The 14,426-nt window shown below is 41.4% G+C and overlaps 2 protein-coding genes across 2 annotated transcripts; one reads left to right on the forward strand and one right to left on the reverse strand.

Annotated features, from left to right (window-relative positions):
* The first annotated feature begins 71 nt into the window (after positions 1–71).
* On the forward strand, positions 72–11,528 carry LOC133510371 (protein lifeguard 3-like). The gene is made up of 12 exons (XM_061838193.1): positions 72–301; positions 4,120–4,437; positions 6,785–6,852; positions 7,020–7,084; positions 7,180–7,233; positions 8,767–8,817; positions 8,903–8,942; positions 9,908–9,945; positions 10,030–10,117; positions 10,202–10,297; positions 10,380–10,433; positions 10,522–11,528. The coding sequence occupies exons 2-12, from the start codon at positions 4,125–4,127 to the stop codon at positions 10,666–10,668; spliced, it is 1,014 nt and encodes a 337-aa protein (XP_061694177.1). The 5' UTR covers positions 72–301; positions 4,120–4,124; the 3' UTR covers positions 10,669–11,528.
* A 51-nt stretch (positions 11,529–11,579) lies between these two features.
* Positions 11,580–14,226, reverse strand: si:ch73-71c20.5 (DUF4748 domain-containing protein). The gene is made up of 3 exons (XM_061838195.1): positions 14,134–14,226; positions 13,354–13,582; positions 11,580–11,895 (listed from the first exon to the last, which is right to left on the reverse strand). Exons 1-3 carry the CDS (start codon positions 14,171–14,173, stop codon positions 11,724–11,726), a joined length of 441 nt encoding a protein of 146 aa, XP_061694179.1. The 5' UTR covers positions 14,174–14,226; the 3' UTR covers positions 11,580–11,723.
* Positions 14,227–14,426: the final 200 nt, after the last annotated feature.

Here is a 14,426-nt window from a genome sequence, read left to right on the forward strand (position 1 = left end):
TCGTAATGACGTCATAAACCGATCGCATAAACAATCTGGAAAAGGATGACATACATTCAGTGGGCTCGTCAGGAGCAAGAAGAAGAAGAAGAAGACCGGGCCTGACTGCGGCAACGACGTGGGTGTGGGACACAAGATTCCTGTGGACTCCACCCAGCTGCTCGGTTCCGGGAAATGTTCGAGCGGAACGCAGAGTGAGTCTCGCGGGGCCCAAGACCCACTCCGAAGTCTTCCGACTACTTTCCACTGCACCAATTTAGTCTTCATCTTTCAAGTTAGAATCCGAGGGACTTTATCCCGGGTAAGTACTCAGCTATGGGGTGTTTTTTTTTTTTTTTTTTTTTTTTTTTTAATCCAAATAATGGAGTGTCGCGTTGAAAATCTACCGTGTGAGTGTGTGCGTATTGTTGAGCTCAGTACTTTGGAGCCTTGTTTGTTTTGGTAGCCTCGCGAATGTAAATACTTTTGGAAAGTGGATTTTTTGGGTTGCAGCAGGATTAAATGTAACTTTATGACGTGGATTTGGATTTACTGCTCCTGTTGGCTTTAATGTCAAAAGTGACACCGGCAGAGGCGTCGGGGGGAAAAAAAAGGTTACATAAGATAATCGGGCCCAATTTTGACCCCCCAACCCCCCAAACACACATTTTTGATTAAAGCCCCGATTGTAGGATGTCTCCAAATACTTGTTTTGAGCGATTATTCGGTGGTGTGGAGTGTGTTTAAAGTGGTATTTTCTCCCTGATCTGCTCAGAAAATGGCCGAGGTCGCGACTCGAGTCATATGCTACACTTGATTCGCTGGGTTTTATGCCTAAATTTATGAAACAGTTTAGACTTGTCCATCCATCTATCGATTTTCTGAACTACTTATCCTCACAAAGTCATTGACGCGAATTGATCCATTCGTGTGACTTGACAACATCTAAATTCAAAGCAGTTTGCGTGAACAGGAGCAAATCTGTGGCGCCAACATTCACAAACTACTGGAAATGCCCATTGTGTGTGTGTGTGTGTGTGTGTTTACATTTGAAAATCTACATTTTCAATGTACAAAGGAAGTAGAACCATTAGGATCAGAAATTTGGTGTAATACGTCACAGGGAAAACCTGAAAGGGAGTAGCAAAACGGCATGGAAAGCTAAGACTCCACCTAAAATCTATCAATAATCAAACAGCAATCCAGCCCCTTGTCAGTGCAACTGAATACACATTGAACTTTGTAAGGCTTCAGAGTGCTTTCATTGACCTATTTTCGCACACATTTATAGTACATATCTGGGAAGCAGATTTGTGCCAAAAACTGTTTTTAAGTCTGTTGATTGCACATTTTCTCTTCCATACAAAATAGTTAAGTATTTATCATCAGTGTTTGTACATGTGATTGTGACTGAATGGTTGGTTGTTGCTATGTGCCTTGCGATTGCCTGGTAACCAGTTGAGGGTAGAACCCGCCTCCCCCGAAGGTAGCTGGGATGGGCAACCCTTGTGAGGATAAGCGGCTCAGAAAGTAGATGGCTGGCTGGATTTGTTGTGCCCCCAGCCCAGCGAAACCGATTAGCCAATTGGAATGCAACTTTAGTTTGCTCTGTTGCCAGATGCAAATAGTAAGAGGAGCAACTATTTGTTTGGTGTCATAGAACTTGTCTCCCAAGTCATTTACCACATTCAAAGAACTACACGACAGGGAGAAGAGTTTGCAACTGCAATGGAGTTACTTTTTCTATCCCTTTTTCAATTTTACCCCTTTGAATGCCCCGTTGCATTGTGTTGCCTCCTGCAGCTCAGTCTTCATATCATGACGGATTAGGTGAAGCACAGTCTCAATTATTGGTGGAGATGTGTGTGTGTGCGCACTGTGAGGGTGTGCGCACTGTGAGGGTGTGCGCACTGTGAGGGTGAGTATCCTACACACGATGGGACATTTTCTGACTAAATGGAAACAACAAATCATTTTAACAAGACGCCGTTTGCTTTCGGGGTCCGCAAATATTTAATGTAGTGAGCCAGATCTGGGCTCTGGGCATTATAGTTTTGACACCTGCAAACATCAGTCCTTCTAGCAAAACCACTGATTGGTTGAGGTGTCATCCACATCTGGTAATATGGAAATCGGGTAAATCAGTTATCGTTGCATCTTTTTTGGTTACAGTAGTTTGTGGTCAAATGATATTAATAAAGACGGCAAACTATTTGAAAAATGGTACATTTAAGTGTACCATCCGAGCAACAAGTAAAAGGTTTATTGATAGCACCCCCACTCCCCTGTGCATCGTGTTATTATTGGATACTTTTGCCTTAACACCAGGTTGGAGTGAGCAAGCCCAACTTGAGTAGGGAAGCATTGCGATATTAAGAAGTTGAGGAACTGTAAATCAAATCTTGAAAACTTAAAAGACATCTTTGATACCATAAACATAGCGAATACTGGCAGCTGCCAACCACTTCAACCGTAAATTACTATATGGTATTTTTGCATATCAGTTTGCATGTCAAAAGTTGATCAAAGAACCTTGTCAGGATGTTCTGAGGTCAGCATTAAACACATAAGTGGTTGGTGGTGATGAAAGTACGCAGATGTTTAACTGAAATCAGACCAACAGCTTCATTATTATTTTTTTAAACCACCGACACATGCACATAAGTAACCACAGCGACGTATTACTTTGGCTTCTTTTGCTTAGATAGGAGGAAGCAGTTTTTCCACTCAGTGAGTCTTGCCGCTTGTAAATAGGTTTGTGACGTCATGGCAACCCAAGGTGGGGCCTCCTCTTGAATTCCTTTACTGCAGATTTTACTAAAAGTCACAGTCAAACTAGAGATTCACCGATTGTTGTTTTTTTCTGAGTAACTTAAAACATATTTTGACATGGAAAGCAGTTGGATAAATATGGTGTGTACGTACACCTCTCTTACTCTTGCTCTCTCTCATTTATATGGACATATATAAACAGTACATATGACAAGTACTTCATTGCACCACCGTATTGTCTAATGTACTACCGTGTAACGTAACTGGTGAGAATCTCTCGTTGTGGTTTTCTTCCTGATTCAATAAGAATAATCCTCCCTGAAAGATTTGCTGTCAAAAAAAAAGGTCTGCAAGGCTCTGTAGTGGGTCTTTAAAAAAAAAAAAAAAAAAAAAAGCGCACACCCCCTTGGTCAAATGGCATTTTTTTTTGTGATATAAAAGAGTGGCTGCAATTAAATTGTCCCAATTTTTGTACCCCACCATTAATGTGTCCTGTCCAACTGAATTTGAAAACAAAAACAAAATATTTGTAAGACATGGGGGACTGCATTCAGAATTAAGCGAAGACGTTGAAATGCTCGTCCAGTGACAGTCAGCACACAAGTGCTGCCATTTAAAGTGCCCCAAATTAATCCAAAGTAAATTTCAGATGTTCTAAGAAGGTTTTGTGACTTTTTTTGTAACAAAAGTCTGAAGTTTTTGTGTTAGTTGAAACAGTTAATAGCTCCTTCCACTTTGACAAAGGCCCCAGTTCCATGTGAAGAAAAACAGCCCGATGCTGCCGCCGCCATGATTCACTGCAGGTACGGTGATCTTTTGCTGATGAGCAGTGCCGTCCGTGCATGCGCCAGACATCCTTTTTGGAATTATGGCCAAGTTCAACCATGGTTTGGTCGGACTGTTAACACCTGATCCCAAATGTTTGGGAGAGTTTAAGTGGTTTTTTTTTTGTTTTTTTTTATTCCTTGGAAATTCTTGCGTCCCCTTCTCCTGACTAATACTTTTGAACAAAGAGATCCCGCTGATGCTGTGGAAGCTCTCTGGGGACAATGACTTGTTCTGGAAGATGTCACTATAAAAATAACATGAAATCATTTAGAACATCTGAATTTGATTTAGGCTTGGTTAGAGGAACTTTAAATGTTGTTTTCTAACCCTTAGCATTACTTTACTGGCTGGCGTCAGCAGTTGTTTTTGCTTATTTAATGATGGACCACCTCTAACATAACATTTTTAGACCATATTTAATGTACTATAGTCTAGCGATGGTGTGTTTTTGTTCAGTGTTGGGATTTGGGTAGACGTCTGTGTATATGACCACGTGCTGTATTTTCATTGACTTCAATCAATCTCTTTTTTTCCTCACAGGCAAGATGTCTAGGTCGGACTATCCTCCAGGTTACGACGACTCCCATAACCCACCGTATGCACCCCACGGCGGCAATTACCCAGCACCCCCTGCCTATGGCTTCCCGGGCTTCGGCGGACCTCAGCCAGGACAGCCTCCGGCTCCCTACCCCAGCGGTCCAAACACCCCTCTTTTCCTGGGTCAACCACATGGCTATCCTCCGGGCCCATACCCGGGACAGCCTTATCCTGCTGGGCCTCCTGGAGCTGGCTATCCCAGTCAGCCCCCAATGCCCCCCGTCATCCCACGTAATATCCCTTCGGATGTTATAACATCTGGTAAGACCGGCGTCTTTATGTGTGAATGCAGTGAATGAAAGATTCTGTTAACAGAATGAGTCATCGGGCCTGTTCAACTCAAACAGTGGCAATTATTCACCTCACACACATGCTTGCATGTGAGTGATGAAGCAATTAACGCTGTACAATTAAGTTTTTAGGCCTGCTTACTAGGCTCTAACAATAACTATCTCATTTGTTTTTATCATGGTGTTAAATCTCACAGTATGCTAATTATTACAAGCTCATGATATTGCAGTAAGTCAAAAAGGCGTTGCATGAAGTTTCACAGTACAACCGAGGTGATGAGATGGAAGTAGGACAACGCAAAAACCTCATTTTCTTGCTCAGAGTCCTTCTCGATAGACTTTAGTCATCTCTGTCCATTTTCCCCACAGATTGTTTTTTAAAAAAAAAGCTCTTCAAATCATAGATTACCGCGCACTTCTATCCCTTCACATAGAGTGTAATGCTATTATTGCTGCACCAATTTTCGTGTTATGCTCACAGTAACAAATCTTTCCATTGACAGTCTTAACTAATTTAACAGTATTTACTATCCTTTTTTTTAATTTATTTATAACTTTGGAAATTGGATACTCCCTACTAAGAGTGATTTCTCTGTGCAAGTCTTACAAAATTAGGTCAAGTCAGCAATGCAGGGATACTTTAGAAAGCTACACAGATTTAGGATCAGTCAAGTAACGAATAAAATAATCATTGGACACAGTTCTGTTTCCTCTGCTTAGTGATTGTGTAAAGTGATTTATTTTTCGGAGCAGCCTCAGTGTTTTCATTCATCCATATCAAGAAAGGAAGGTATGTAAGATTATACATTTTTGCATCGATTTCTATATTTGTTGGGAGGGGATTTATTTTATTCAATAATTTTTGTGAGTGATAGAATGTTTGAAGAAGTTGTTGGTGGTGTTGTAACAGGATTTGGAATTGTTATTCCCTTTTGTTGTGATGTTCTTTCAACCATGATTTTCGACTCGAGATAAACACTCACCTACAAAATGTGTAACTGTTAAGATATGCTTAAATAATTTGGGGGAACCTCTCTTCAAGGAAGAGCTGTGGGTGGGGGAACGTGAGTACCGACACTTGGGGGACACCAGCTTTGAGGAGCAGAGCTCCACTGCGGCTGATCCCGATCTTTGAAATCTGCGTTTGCTGCGAAAAAGGCTGCCGTGAACTAGGCAACACTTAACTGCAGCGACTCTCTGACAGCCGTAGTTCAACATCATAGAAAATTGCAATGCTCTCACATCCCTTCCAATGCAGCCTTTTGGTCATGTGGACCCAGTCAGCCAATCAGAGAAATTCTTGGGTTAAGCATGGTTTAAGCAGCCAATTGGGTGCATTTACACTCATATGAAGAAATGAAGCAGCCAGGCTGAGTGGTGTGAATTTGATAACGCTTTTGAGGTCACGCCACAGCATCTCAAATGGTTTGAGTCATGATGGTGAACTCCAGAACTGACGTTTTCTTCTTGTGAGGCCATTCTCTTGTTGATTTACTTCAGTGTATTGGATCATTGTCCATCTTTTGAGCTTCAACTTGAGAAATGCCTTCAAGTTCTTCTGCAAAATATCTTGCTAAACTTCTCAATTGTTTTTTTTTCCCATTGTTGATAGCAAGCTGTCCAGGCCCTGAGTTGGAAAAGCACACCCATACCATAATTCTCTGATTACAATGCTTCACGGTTGGGACGAAGTTTTGATGTTGGTGTGCTGTGCCATTTTGGGTGGTCCTCCTAACGCTTCAACTTTGGTTTCATCTGGTGGAAGACGAAAGATATTACTAACTTTTACGACCAATTTATGCCGAAATTTAAGAAATTCCAAAGGGTTAACGAACTTAACATACCACTGGATGTGATAAAAAATACTACTGAATATTTTGTGCTTCAAAATAACCAGTCTGATGGTTGAAGTTGCACCACAATTTTTGCACAGAAACTAGTGCTAAAATGGCAGAGGAGTCGAGGATGGTTCATCGATATTAGAGAGCACCAAAATCCAGTTTCCCATGGTCCTCAGAACTCTGAAACATGGTGCTAACCAATTGGTCACTGTGCTGCCCTAAACTGATATTTTAAAGTAAAAATGATACTTGCTTCGTCATCCTCATTCTGTAAATGGAAAGTCAGTCAGCACTGGAGAATACATGAACACCACATAGTGTTAATAATAATGATGTGATAACCATGACTGTTAGTATGTTTGGTGTACTAGTTAATGGCTCCATAATATAGTGCAGATTGTCTACTTGCACATATCTTGTCATTCTTAGAATAAAGATAACTGGCGAGTGCTCATATTTCTGTTCTCATAACGACAGATGACGATTTTGCTGCTAGAGGAAGCGACTGGGACAGTCTGAGCATTCGGCATGCTTTCATCAGAAAGGTAAAAACTAAGAACTTGCATTCATACGATGTCACAAGTCTCATAACAATAATGCATTAAAAAAAAAAACCGTCCCTTTCACTGCAGGTCAATGTAATTTAGTTCAGGATTATTCTGGATTATCTGATGATAACCACTGTGGTGTGAAATGTCCTTTGTTTGGCCAGGTGTATTTGATTCTGGCAACCCAGCTCCTTTTCACAACAGCTATTGTGGCCGTTTTCACCTTTGTGTGAGTATCCTGCATGTATTTTATTTTAGTTTTTTTTTGTCTTACCTGTTTGTGAACTGTTATTGATCATTGAGGTCACATTTGTGTTTTCACAGGGAACCGGTCAGATATTTTGTGCAGCGGAACCAGGCTGTCCACTGGGCATCATAGTGGGTTGCAATGCTTTTAATTCTCAACAACAGTCAAGTACAGTGAAGAAAATTAGTATTTGAACACCCTGCTATATTGCATGTTCTCCCTCTTAGAAATCATGGAGGGGTCTTAAATTTTCATCGTAGGTGCATGTCCACTGCAAGAGAGATAATCTAAAAAGAAAAATCAAGAAATCAAAATGTGAGCTTTTTTTTTTTAACGATTTATTTATGTGATACAGCAGCAAATAGGTATTTGAACACCTTTCTATCAGGTAAAATTCTGACCCTCAAAGACCTTAATCAGCCTTTAAACGTCCATCTGTGCTCCATGTATTATCCTGAATCAGATTCACCTGTGTGTGGTAGTTAGTTGCATAAAGACACCTGTCCACCCCATACAATCAGTAAGACTCAAACTTGTAGCATGGCCAAGACCAAAGAGCTGTCCGAAAACACCAGAGACAAAATTGTACAAATCCACACGGCTGGAAAGAGCTATGGAGAAAGGTCCACTGTTGCAGCAATCATTAGAAAATGGAAGAAGCTAAACATGACAGTCGTTGATCCTTAGAAAGGTGAGGAATCAGCCCAGGACGAAACGACAGGACTTGGTCAATGACCTGAAAAGAGCTGAGACCACCGTTTCCAAGGTGACTGTTGGTAAAACACCAAGACGTCATGGTTTGAACTCTTGCATGGCACGGAAGGTTCCCCTGGTTAAACCAGCACATGTCAAGGCCCCTCTTCAGTTTACCAATGACCTTTTTCATAATTCCACTAATCATGTTTGGAGGAAGACGAATGATGAGTTCCATCCCAAGAACACCATCCCTACTGTGATGCATCGGGGTGTTTTTCTGCGCATGGGACAGGACGACTGCACTGTATTAAGGAGAGGATGACCGCGGCCACGTATTGTGAGATTTTAGGGAACAACCTCTTTCCCTCAGTCAGAGCATTGAAGATGGGTCATGGCTGGGTCTTTCAACATGACAATGACCCGAAGCACACAGCCAGGAAAACCAAAGAGTGGCTCCGCAAGAAGCATATCAAGGTTCTGGTGTGGCCTAGCCAGTCTCCAGACCTAAACCCAATAGAAAATCTTTGGAGGAAGCTGAAAGTCCATGTTTCTCAGCGACAGCCCAGAAACCTGTCTGATCTAGAAAAGATCTGTTTTGAGGAGTGGGGCAAAATCCCTCCTGCAGTGTGTGCAAACCTGGTGAACAACTACAGGAATCGTTTGACCTCTGTAATTGCAAACAAAGGCTACTGTACCAAATATTATTAACAGCGATTTTCTCTGGTGTTCAAATACTTATTTGCAGCTGTATCACAAATAAATCGTTAAAAAAAATCATTGTGATTTCTGGCTTTTTCTTTTTAGATTATCTCTCTACAGTGAAGATGCACCCTCCAATGAAAATTTCATACCCCTCCATGATTTCTATGTGGGAGAACTTGCAATATAGCAGTGTGTTCAAATACTTATTTTCTTCTCTGTAAATGTGTGAATATAAATCTCTTGATATTTTCAACTTTTTTTTGCAGTGGCGTCTATCTCATTACCCACCTTGTGTTGGTTTGCTGCAAGGGCCCCCGGTAAGTGTGATTCCGTAGCTTGAAAACTAAATAATGTTGAGTTCATGAACCTCTATTTTATGTTGTATTTCCACTCTCTCTTTAGGAGGACGTTTCCTTGGAACTTCATATTGCTCTCCATCTTTGTAAGTTAGACCGCTGCGGTTAACTCGGAACAGCAAATGGGATACGTGCCATTTCAAAACGAATGGAACTGTCCTCTGGAAAGGTTCGGTTTGGGGGGTGTCTCATTGAAACGGACTGAGTCAGCACACTTTGGCACAGAGCCTTTAATGACACGCTCTTTCTTTTTTCGTTCTTGTGTTTGTTACTTTCATGGCTGTGAAAGTGAAATTTACAACCTCAGGCAGAAACAAAGCTTCTTCCCAATTTTCATGAAAAAGTTGTCTTGTATAGGGTAAATGCAGAAATCAAAGGTTTTTTTAGGGGGGGTTCCACGTCAGAGGACTTTTACTATCATTTAATTTGGGGTTTGTTTTGGCGTTTATTAATAACCTTTCTATTGAAGAGTATCAATAAAGACTAACTAGAAATTAGACACCAATCAGGATATCTAACTTAATAATGCTATAATGTAAAAGGAAGTGTTAGAACAGTAGGCAAACTGAAAGTTCATTTGTAAAAGGGGGTGATACTACTGTACACGAGATAAAGTGAAGTGCAGGTTCCAAGGTAATCTGCATGTGGGCATGGGGAAGGGGAGGGGGTTTCCGATGAAACATGTTTAAATGACAATGCTTAAGTAAAAAGAGAAGTTTTGAAAATTTGAGTACAGTGGACAACAGTACTGAAACTATTCCTGTCCGCACAGGGCAGGGAAAGCGGCTGAAATCTTCTTACATTACATTTTTAGGCTTACTTCAAAACAAAGCTTTAGATGTGATCATTCATACAAAGACCAATTATTCAGCATAGTGTGACAGCTACTGTACAGAAGTTGTGCTTTGTTGTCCAAAAGAGGAAAACAATCAAAATGAATCCTCTTTTCCTATAAATGTAAATTCAGTGGATTTATTAGGACTCCATTGTGACGCCAAGCTAAATGATTCTCCTTCACCTAATAACTGCTAACTCTATTCCCCCTGTACAGACCCTGGCTCTATCTTACATGACTGGCTCCATAGCTAGGTAAACAAAATCTAAAGTCTAATTTGATAGCGATATCCAAGCATTTTGATTACATAACTGCATAAGATTCTTTGGTGCTTTCAGTTATTACGATACAAAGGCAGTGTTTCTCGCTTTGGCCATCACTGCTGTCGTCTGCATCGCTGTCACAGTCTTCTGCTTCCAGACCAAGGTAGCTACTATGCGGCGTCGCACGTGTGGAAGAGCCACACTTTCAAACTTTTCTTGGTTTCACAAGTTCCATTTTTCTTTCTAGGTGGACTTCACCAAATGCCGGGGCTTGTTCTGCGTGCTTGGCATCGTCGTCTTCGTGACCGGCATCATCACTGTCATCGTGCTGTCTTTCAAATACGTGCGTTACAACTTCACGACAAGAACGACGCAGACTCCACACTCGACTTACACGTTGGCATCTTTTGTTTTTCCTCTGGCAGGTCTACTGGCTTCACATGCTTTACGCTGCGATAGGATCCATAGCTTTCACCTTGGTGAGTATTTGCGAGACCACCACACTGACACACAAATGAGTTTCAAAACCATTCTGGAACCGGTTTTGACTTCCTCTGTGCTCGGCAGTTCTTGGCATACGACACGCAGCTCCTCATCGGCAACAGGAAGTACTCCATCAGTCCGGAGGAATACGTATTCGCCGCACTGAACATCTACGTCGACATGGTTCAGATCTTTCTTTTCCTGCTGCAGATTATCGGCTCCAGCAAATAAGTCTTTTCGGGATACACAAGCAGTTATGTCGACAACGTTGCTGCAAAACCAGTCCCGAGCTGTTTCAAGATTTTGCTTTGTTTCCACGCATACTTATAGAATGTATATCATGCTGCACTCAAGGGCTGGATTTGAGTTTTTTTACTGTGCAAAACATTCCAATGCACTCATATATTTCTAATTATACGCCGACAACAAAAGTATACTGGTGTCAAAAGTTTAGCTAGTCTCGCTGACTTGAAGTGAAGAATAGCCTTTATTTTTTTAAGGGTGTGGGGTGGCTCTACCTGTACTCATTCAGTGCTGAAATGTCTCCATTACATCTGCGGAAGTTATAACTGGGTTGTACTTGTAACTGTTCCACACTAGTTTGATTTGTGCTTCATGAGGACTGGTTGAATAGAATTGTAACTGTTACATACATTATCTACTACTGTATATTTGTTGCATAAGGTATTTTTGTCAGTCTTTCTCTTGTTTTATTATGGATTTGATAGTTTGCCAACTTGTTTCCCCATATACTGGAGTACGGCGGAGGGCTCACCAACGAATCACAACAGCAGCCTGTGAGCCTGTTCAAAAAAAGCGACATTGTAATTTTCTCGGAACGCTGGAAAGTGATCATTTGAAAATGATTGAAAAATGTATTTTTTCTCTCCCTACCTTGTGTAATCATTAATTGCTGTGAGAAATTAATCGGTGTAATTAGGATTTCAATATATTTGAAAAATGTATTCTTTTGTATTGCATTCTCAAATAACCCAAAAGTATGTTTCAGAATGATTGGGGAGACCCTGAGGGTATCTATGGCTTGTAAATACAATGTTTGGCTTTTAATATAACAATAAATAGTTTTGTGAGCTTTGTTTCATGATTTTTAGTGAAGTAAAATCATCATAAGGCATTCTCCATAAAACAACTTTGAAACATTTTCATTATTTTACTCAAGAGTTCCTTCCCTGCATGGGCTTGTAGGTGAGTTAACCAGTAAAGAATCGAGGCCGCTTATTAAGAATCAGTCTTCCAACTGCAGTTTCCTCGAGATGTCAAAGGCTTTACTGGTCGGGTCGAACGTTTTCTGCGGTATTGCGGTAGCGGCTTCCTTCGTAGTTCCCTTCGTTTGACCTCCGCATCCTCTGCCGAACTTTCAGCTGCTTTAATCGGTTCTTGTCCACTTGCCTCTTGGCCAGCAGGAAGCCGATTATACCGGTGGGGAGGCCGATCATCCTGGTCGGAGGCAAGAGGAAATGCGTGGAGACAACACATCAACGTGCGGAGAGGAAAGACTCGGCCCACATTACGACTTAAGCACGCGTCAGCATGTTTGAAGCTACAGTAGATTCCTGTATTGTGATGCTGAATTCAGAACCGGCATGGGAAAAGAAAACTGAGCACTTGCTGTGACCACTAGGGAGCCCCCAAAGTACAATTTATGTTCAAAACTTGGAGGATTTCAAAAAATTACTCTTTGGATTATTCTTTGATGTGGTTGTTACTTCAAAACGTTTTGCACATTGCTGCTACAAGTACTTTTAAACCGAAAATATTAAATCAGATACTATTTTCGTGAGTGATGTTACGAGACGTGCGAAGGCTTCGAAGTGTGTATTGTGGCGTGATTCATCATTTGAGGGAGGGGCCGAAAAAATATCCAAAGCCTCGCTTCCCAGCTGTACCGCGTGACGGATGCAGGAAGCAGTTCAGAGTTTGGCGTACTGTTTGACAGCAATATTAACCCCTCAGACTCTGATATTAAAATGTGGGTTTTGAGGAGGGTTGCGGTCATTTGAGAGTCTGTAGAGGATAATCTGCACTATGCACAAACGTTTTATGCACAAATATTTGATGCAAAAAAAAAATGTTTAAGTCAAACAGTGTTAAATATTTAAGACTGTAATATGTGTTATCAAATGTCCTAATAAATTGTTATGCCATCATTGAGCATTTATTTTCGTTGGTTGAGGGATTCTGTTCTGACAATTGCAGGGACCAGGACAAGCCCTGGCCTGTCCTGAGATTATATTACGGTTACATCAGCACGTGCACAATGATTATTATTAATGATTGTTGTACAGACAGTATTTTGAAAAACAATACAAGTACAAACCTAACAAAATATAAATACAGATCATTCCTGATATTTTGAGCATATGGGGAGCAGCAAATTGGTGGTGCGCGTTGTACATTGTTAGAAGGGTTTTCCTGATTTTTTTTAGGCCAACTTTGGGGGTGCCCAATATACCAGAGAAATTATTGTAAGTCAATGATTTATTTGAAAATACAATTAGGTGTAATTATTTTGTCTTAGTATTACGACAGAGTGTCAATCACCGACTTGAGGCAAGCAACATGACTTATTGCTACTGTTAGCACCGTAGCAACCTGTTGTAGTGATCACGTGGGACCTGTAGATGTGCTGGAGTGGAGAATAAAATGGATTACTTGTATCAGAGTGCTAAAATTAGAGCAAAACCCGATCCCAAAGATCGGATTGGGACACCCCTAGTCATGGTTATATTTACTTTGGGTGGCATCCTGTTTTCTACAAAGACAAACTATTGCTTTTACACTTTCCTAAAAAGAAGACATTATTCGTTTTTGAACGTGCAGAGGTTTTTGCTCAGGGTGCCATGGGAGTGTGTGTGAATAATGGCTGAATTGCTTCACATTGGTACAAAAACTCACCAGGCATAGCCAATCTTCATCATGGGATTCTTGGCCTTTTTAAGGGGAATGTACTCGGGACCCTCGCTGTCTCGGTCCGCCTCCACAGTCCCTTTGCTATCCTTTTGGCTCCTCTGTGGCTCCGCCGCCTGGCTACAAAGAGATCCGGTCTGCAGCCTCAAGCATCGGCACAGCGTCGGTGAAAGGTGGCTGGTTACCAACCACCGACCGCAAGGAGCCAGCGTTGCACCTGTAAAGGAAAAAGAAGGCGGGGCCGTCCCCGGAAATATTTCACACACTTTAGAAGGCGCACGTGCTGGCTGTTACGCAAACCAGTTGCAGCATTTATAGAGATCCTTGACTTCCATCTTGTCGTCCATGAACCAATATGGTCCTTGTCCTCAAAAGAAAGACGACTCGGCGCACTAGTAGAACTGTTGTACCCGATTTTTAATGCTTTTTACAGCACTAGTGCCACTTATGGTAGTAGTACCTTTAATTTAAACCTACGTATTGAGTAAACAACTGTGCCATACCAAAAACGATACTTGGCCAAACTTGTAGCGATGTATACCACACTAGTAGACAATACCACAATGCACACCATTAGTTTTGCCTCACTAGTAACATGAAGAAAAGAATTTAGAAAGTTTACACATCCCTGTTCAAAAATAAAACATAAGGAGAGACCAATATTTCCACGACCCCCCGTGTCGATATGCAAGTTGCCAAGACGTGTCAAACACGTTGGTTAGCTAATGTTGAAATTTGAAAGCAACAACAAATAAAGACTTTATTTACCTTTCCAAGCCGTGCAAACGACAGCCCCGTACGACGCCATGTTTGTTACGCAGATACGCACATGCGCAGTGACAGCCTTCAAGATTTTGTAAAGATGACTGCCACATAGTGGACAAAAGGGAGGTTTACTTTTATTTTGCCAGCAGATCAGTAGCGAAATTGCAGTTTGTCTTATTTTTCCAACAGATATTAAGCATCAATTGAGAGGCCCTGTAACGCAGTGGTTAGAGCACTGGTTTGGTAAGCCAGGGGTTGTGGGTTCGTATCCCACTGGGCCTCCACTCCCTGAGAAG

This window comes from Syngnathoides biaculeatus, chromosome 13, assembly GCF_019802595.1.
Source record: "Syngnathoides biaculeatus isolate LvHL_M chromosome 13, ASM1980259v1, whole genome shotgun sequence".
Lineage (NCBI taxonomy): Eukaryota > Metazoa > Chordata > Actinopteri > Syngnathiformes > Syngnathidae > Syngnathoides > Syngnathoides biaculeatus.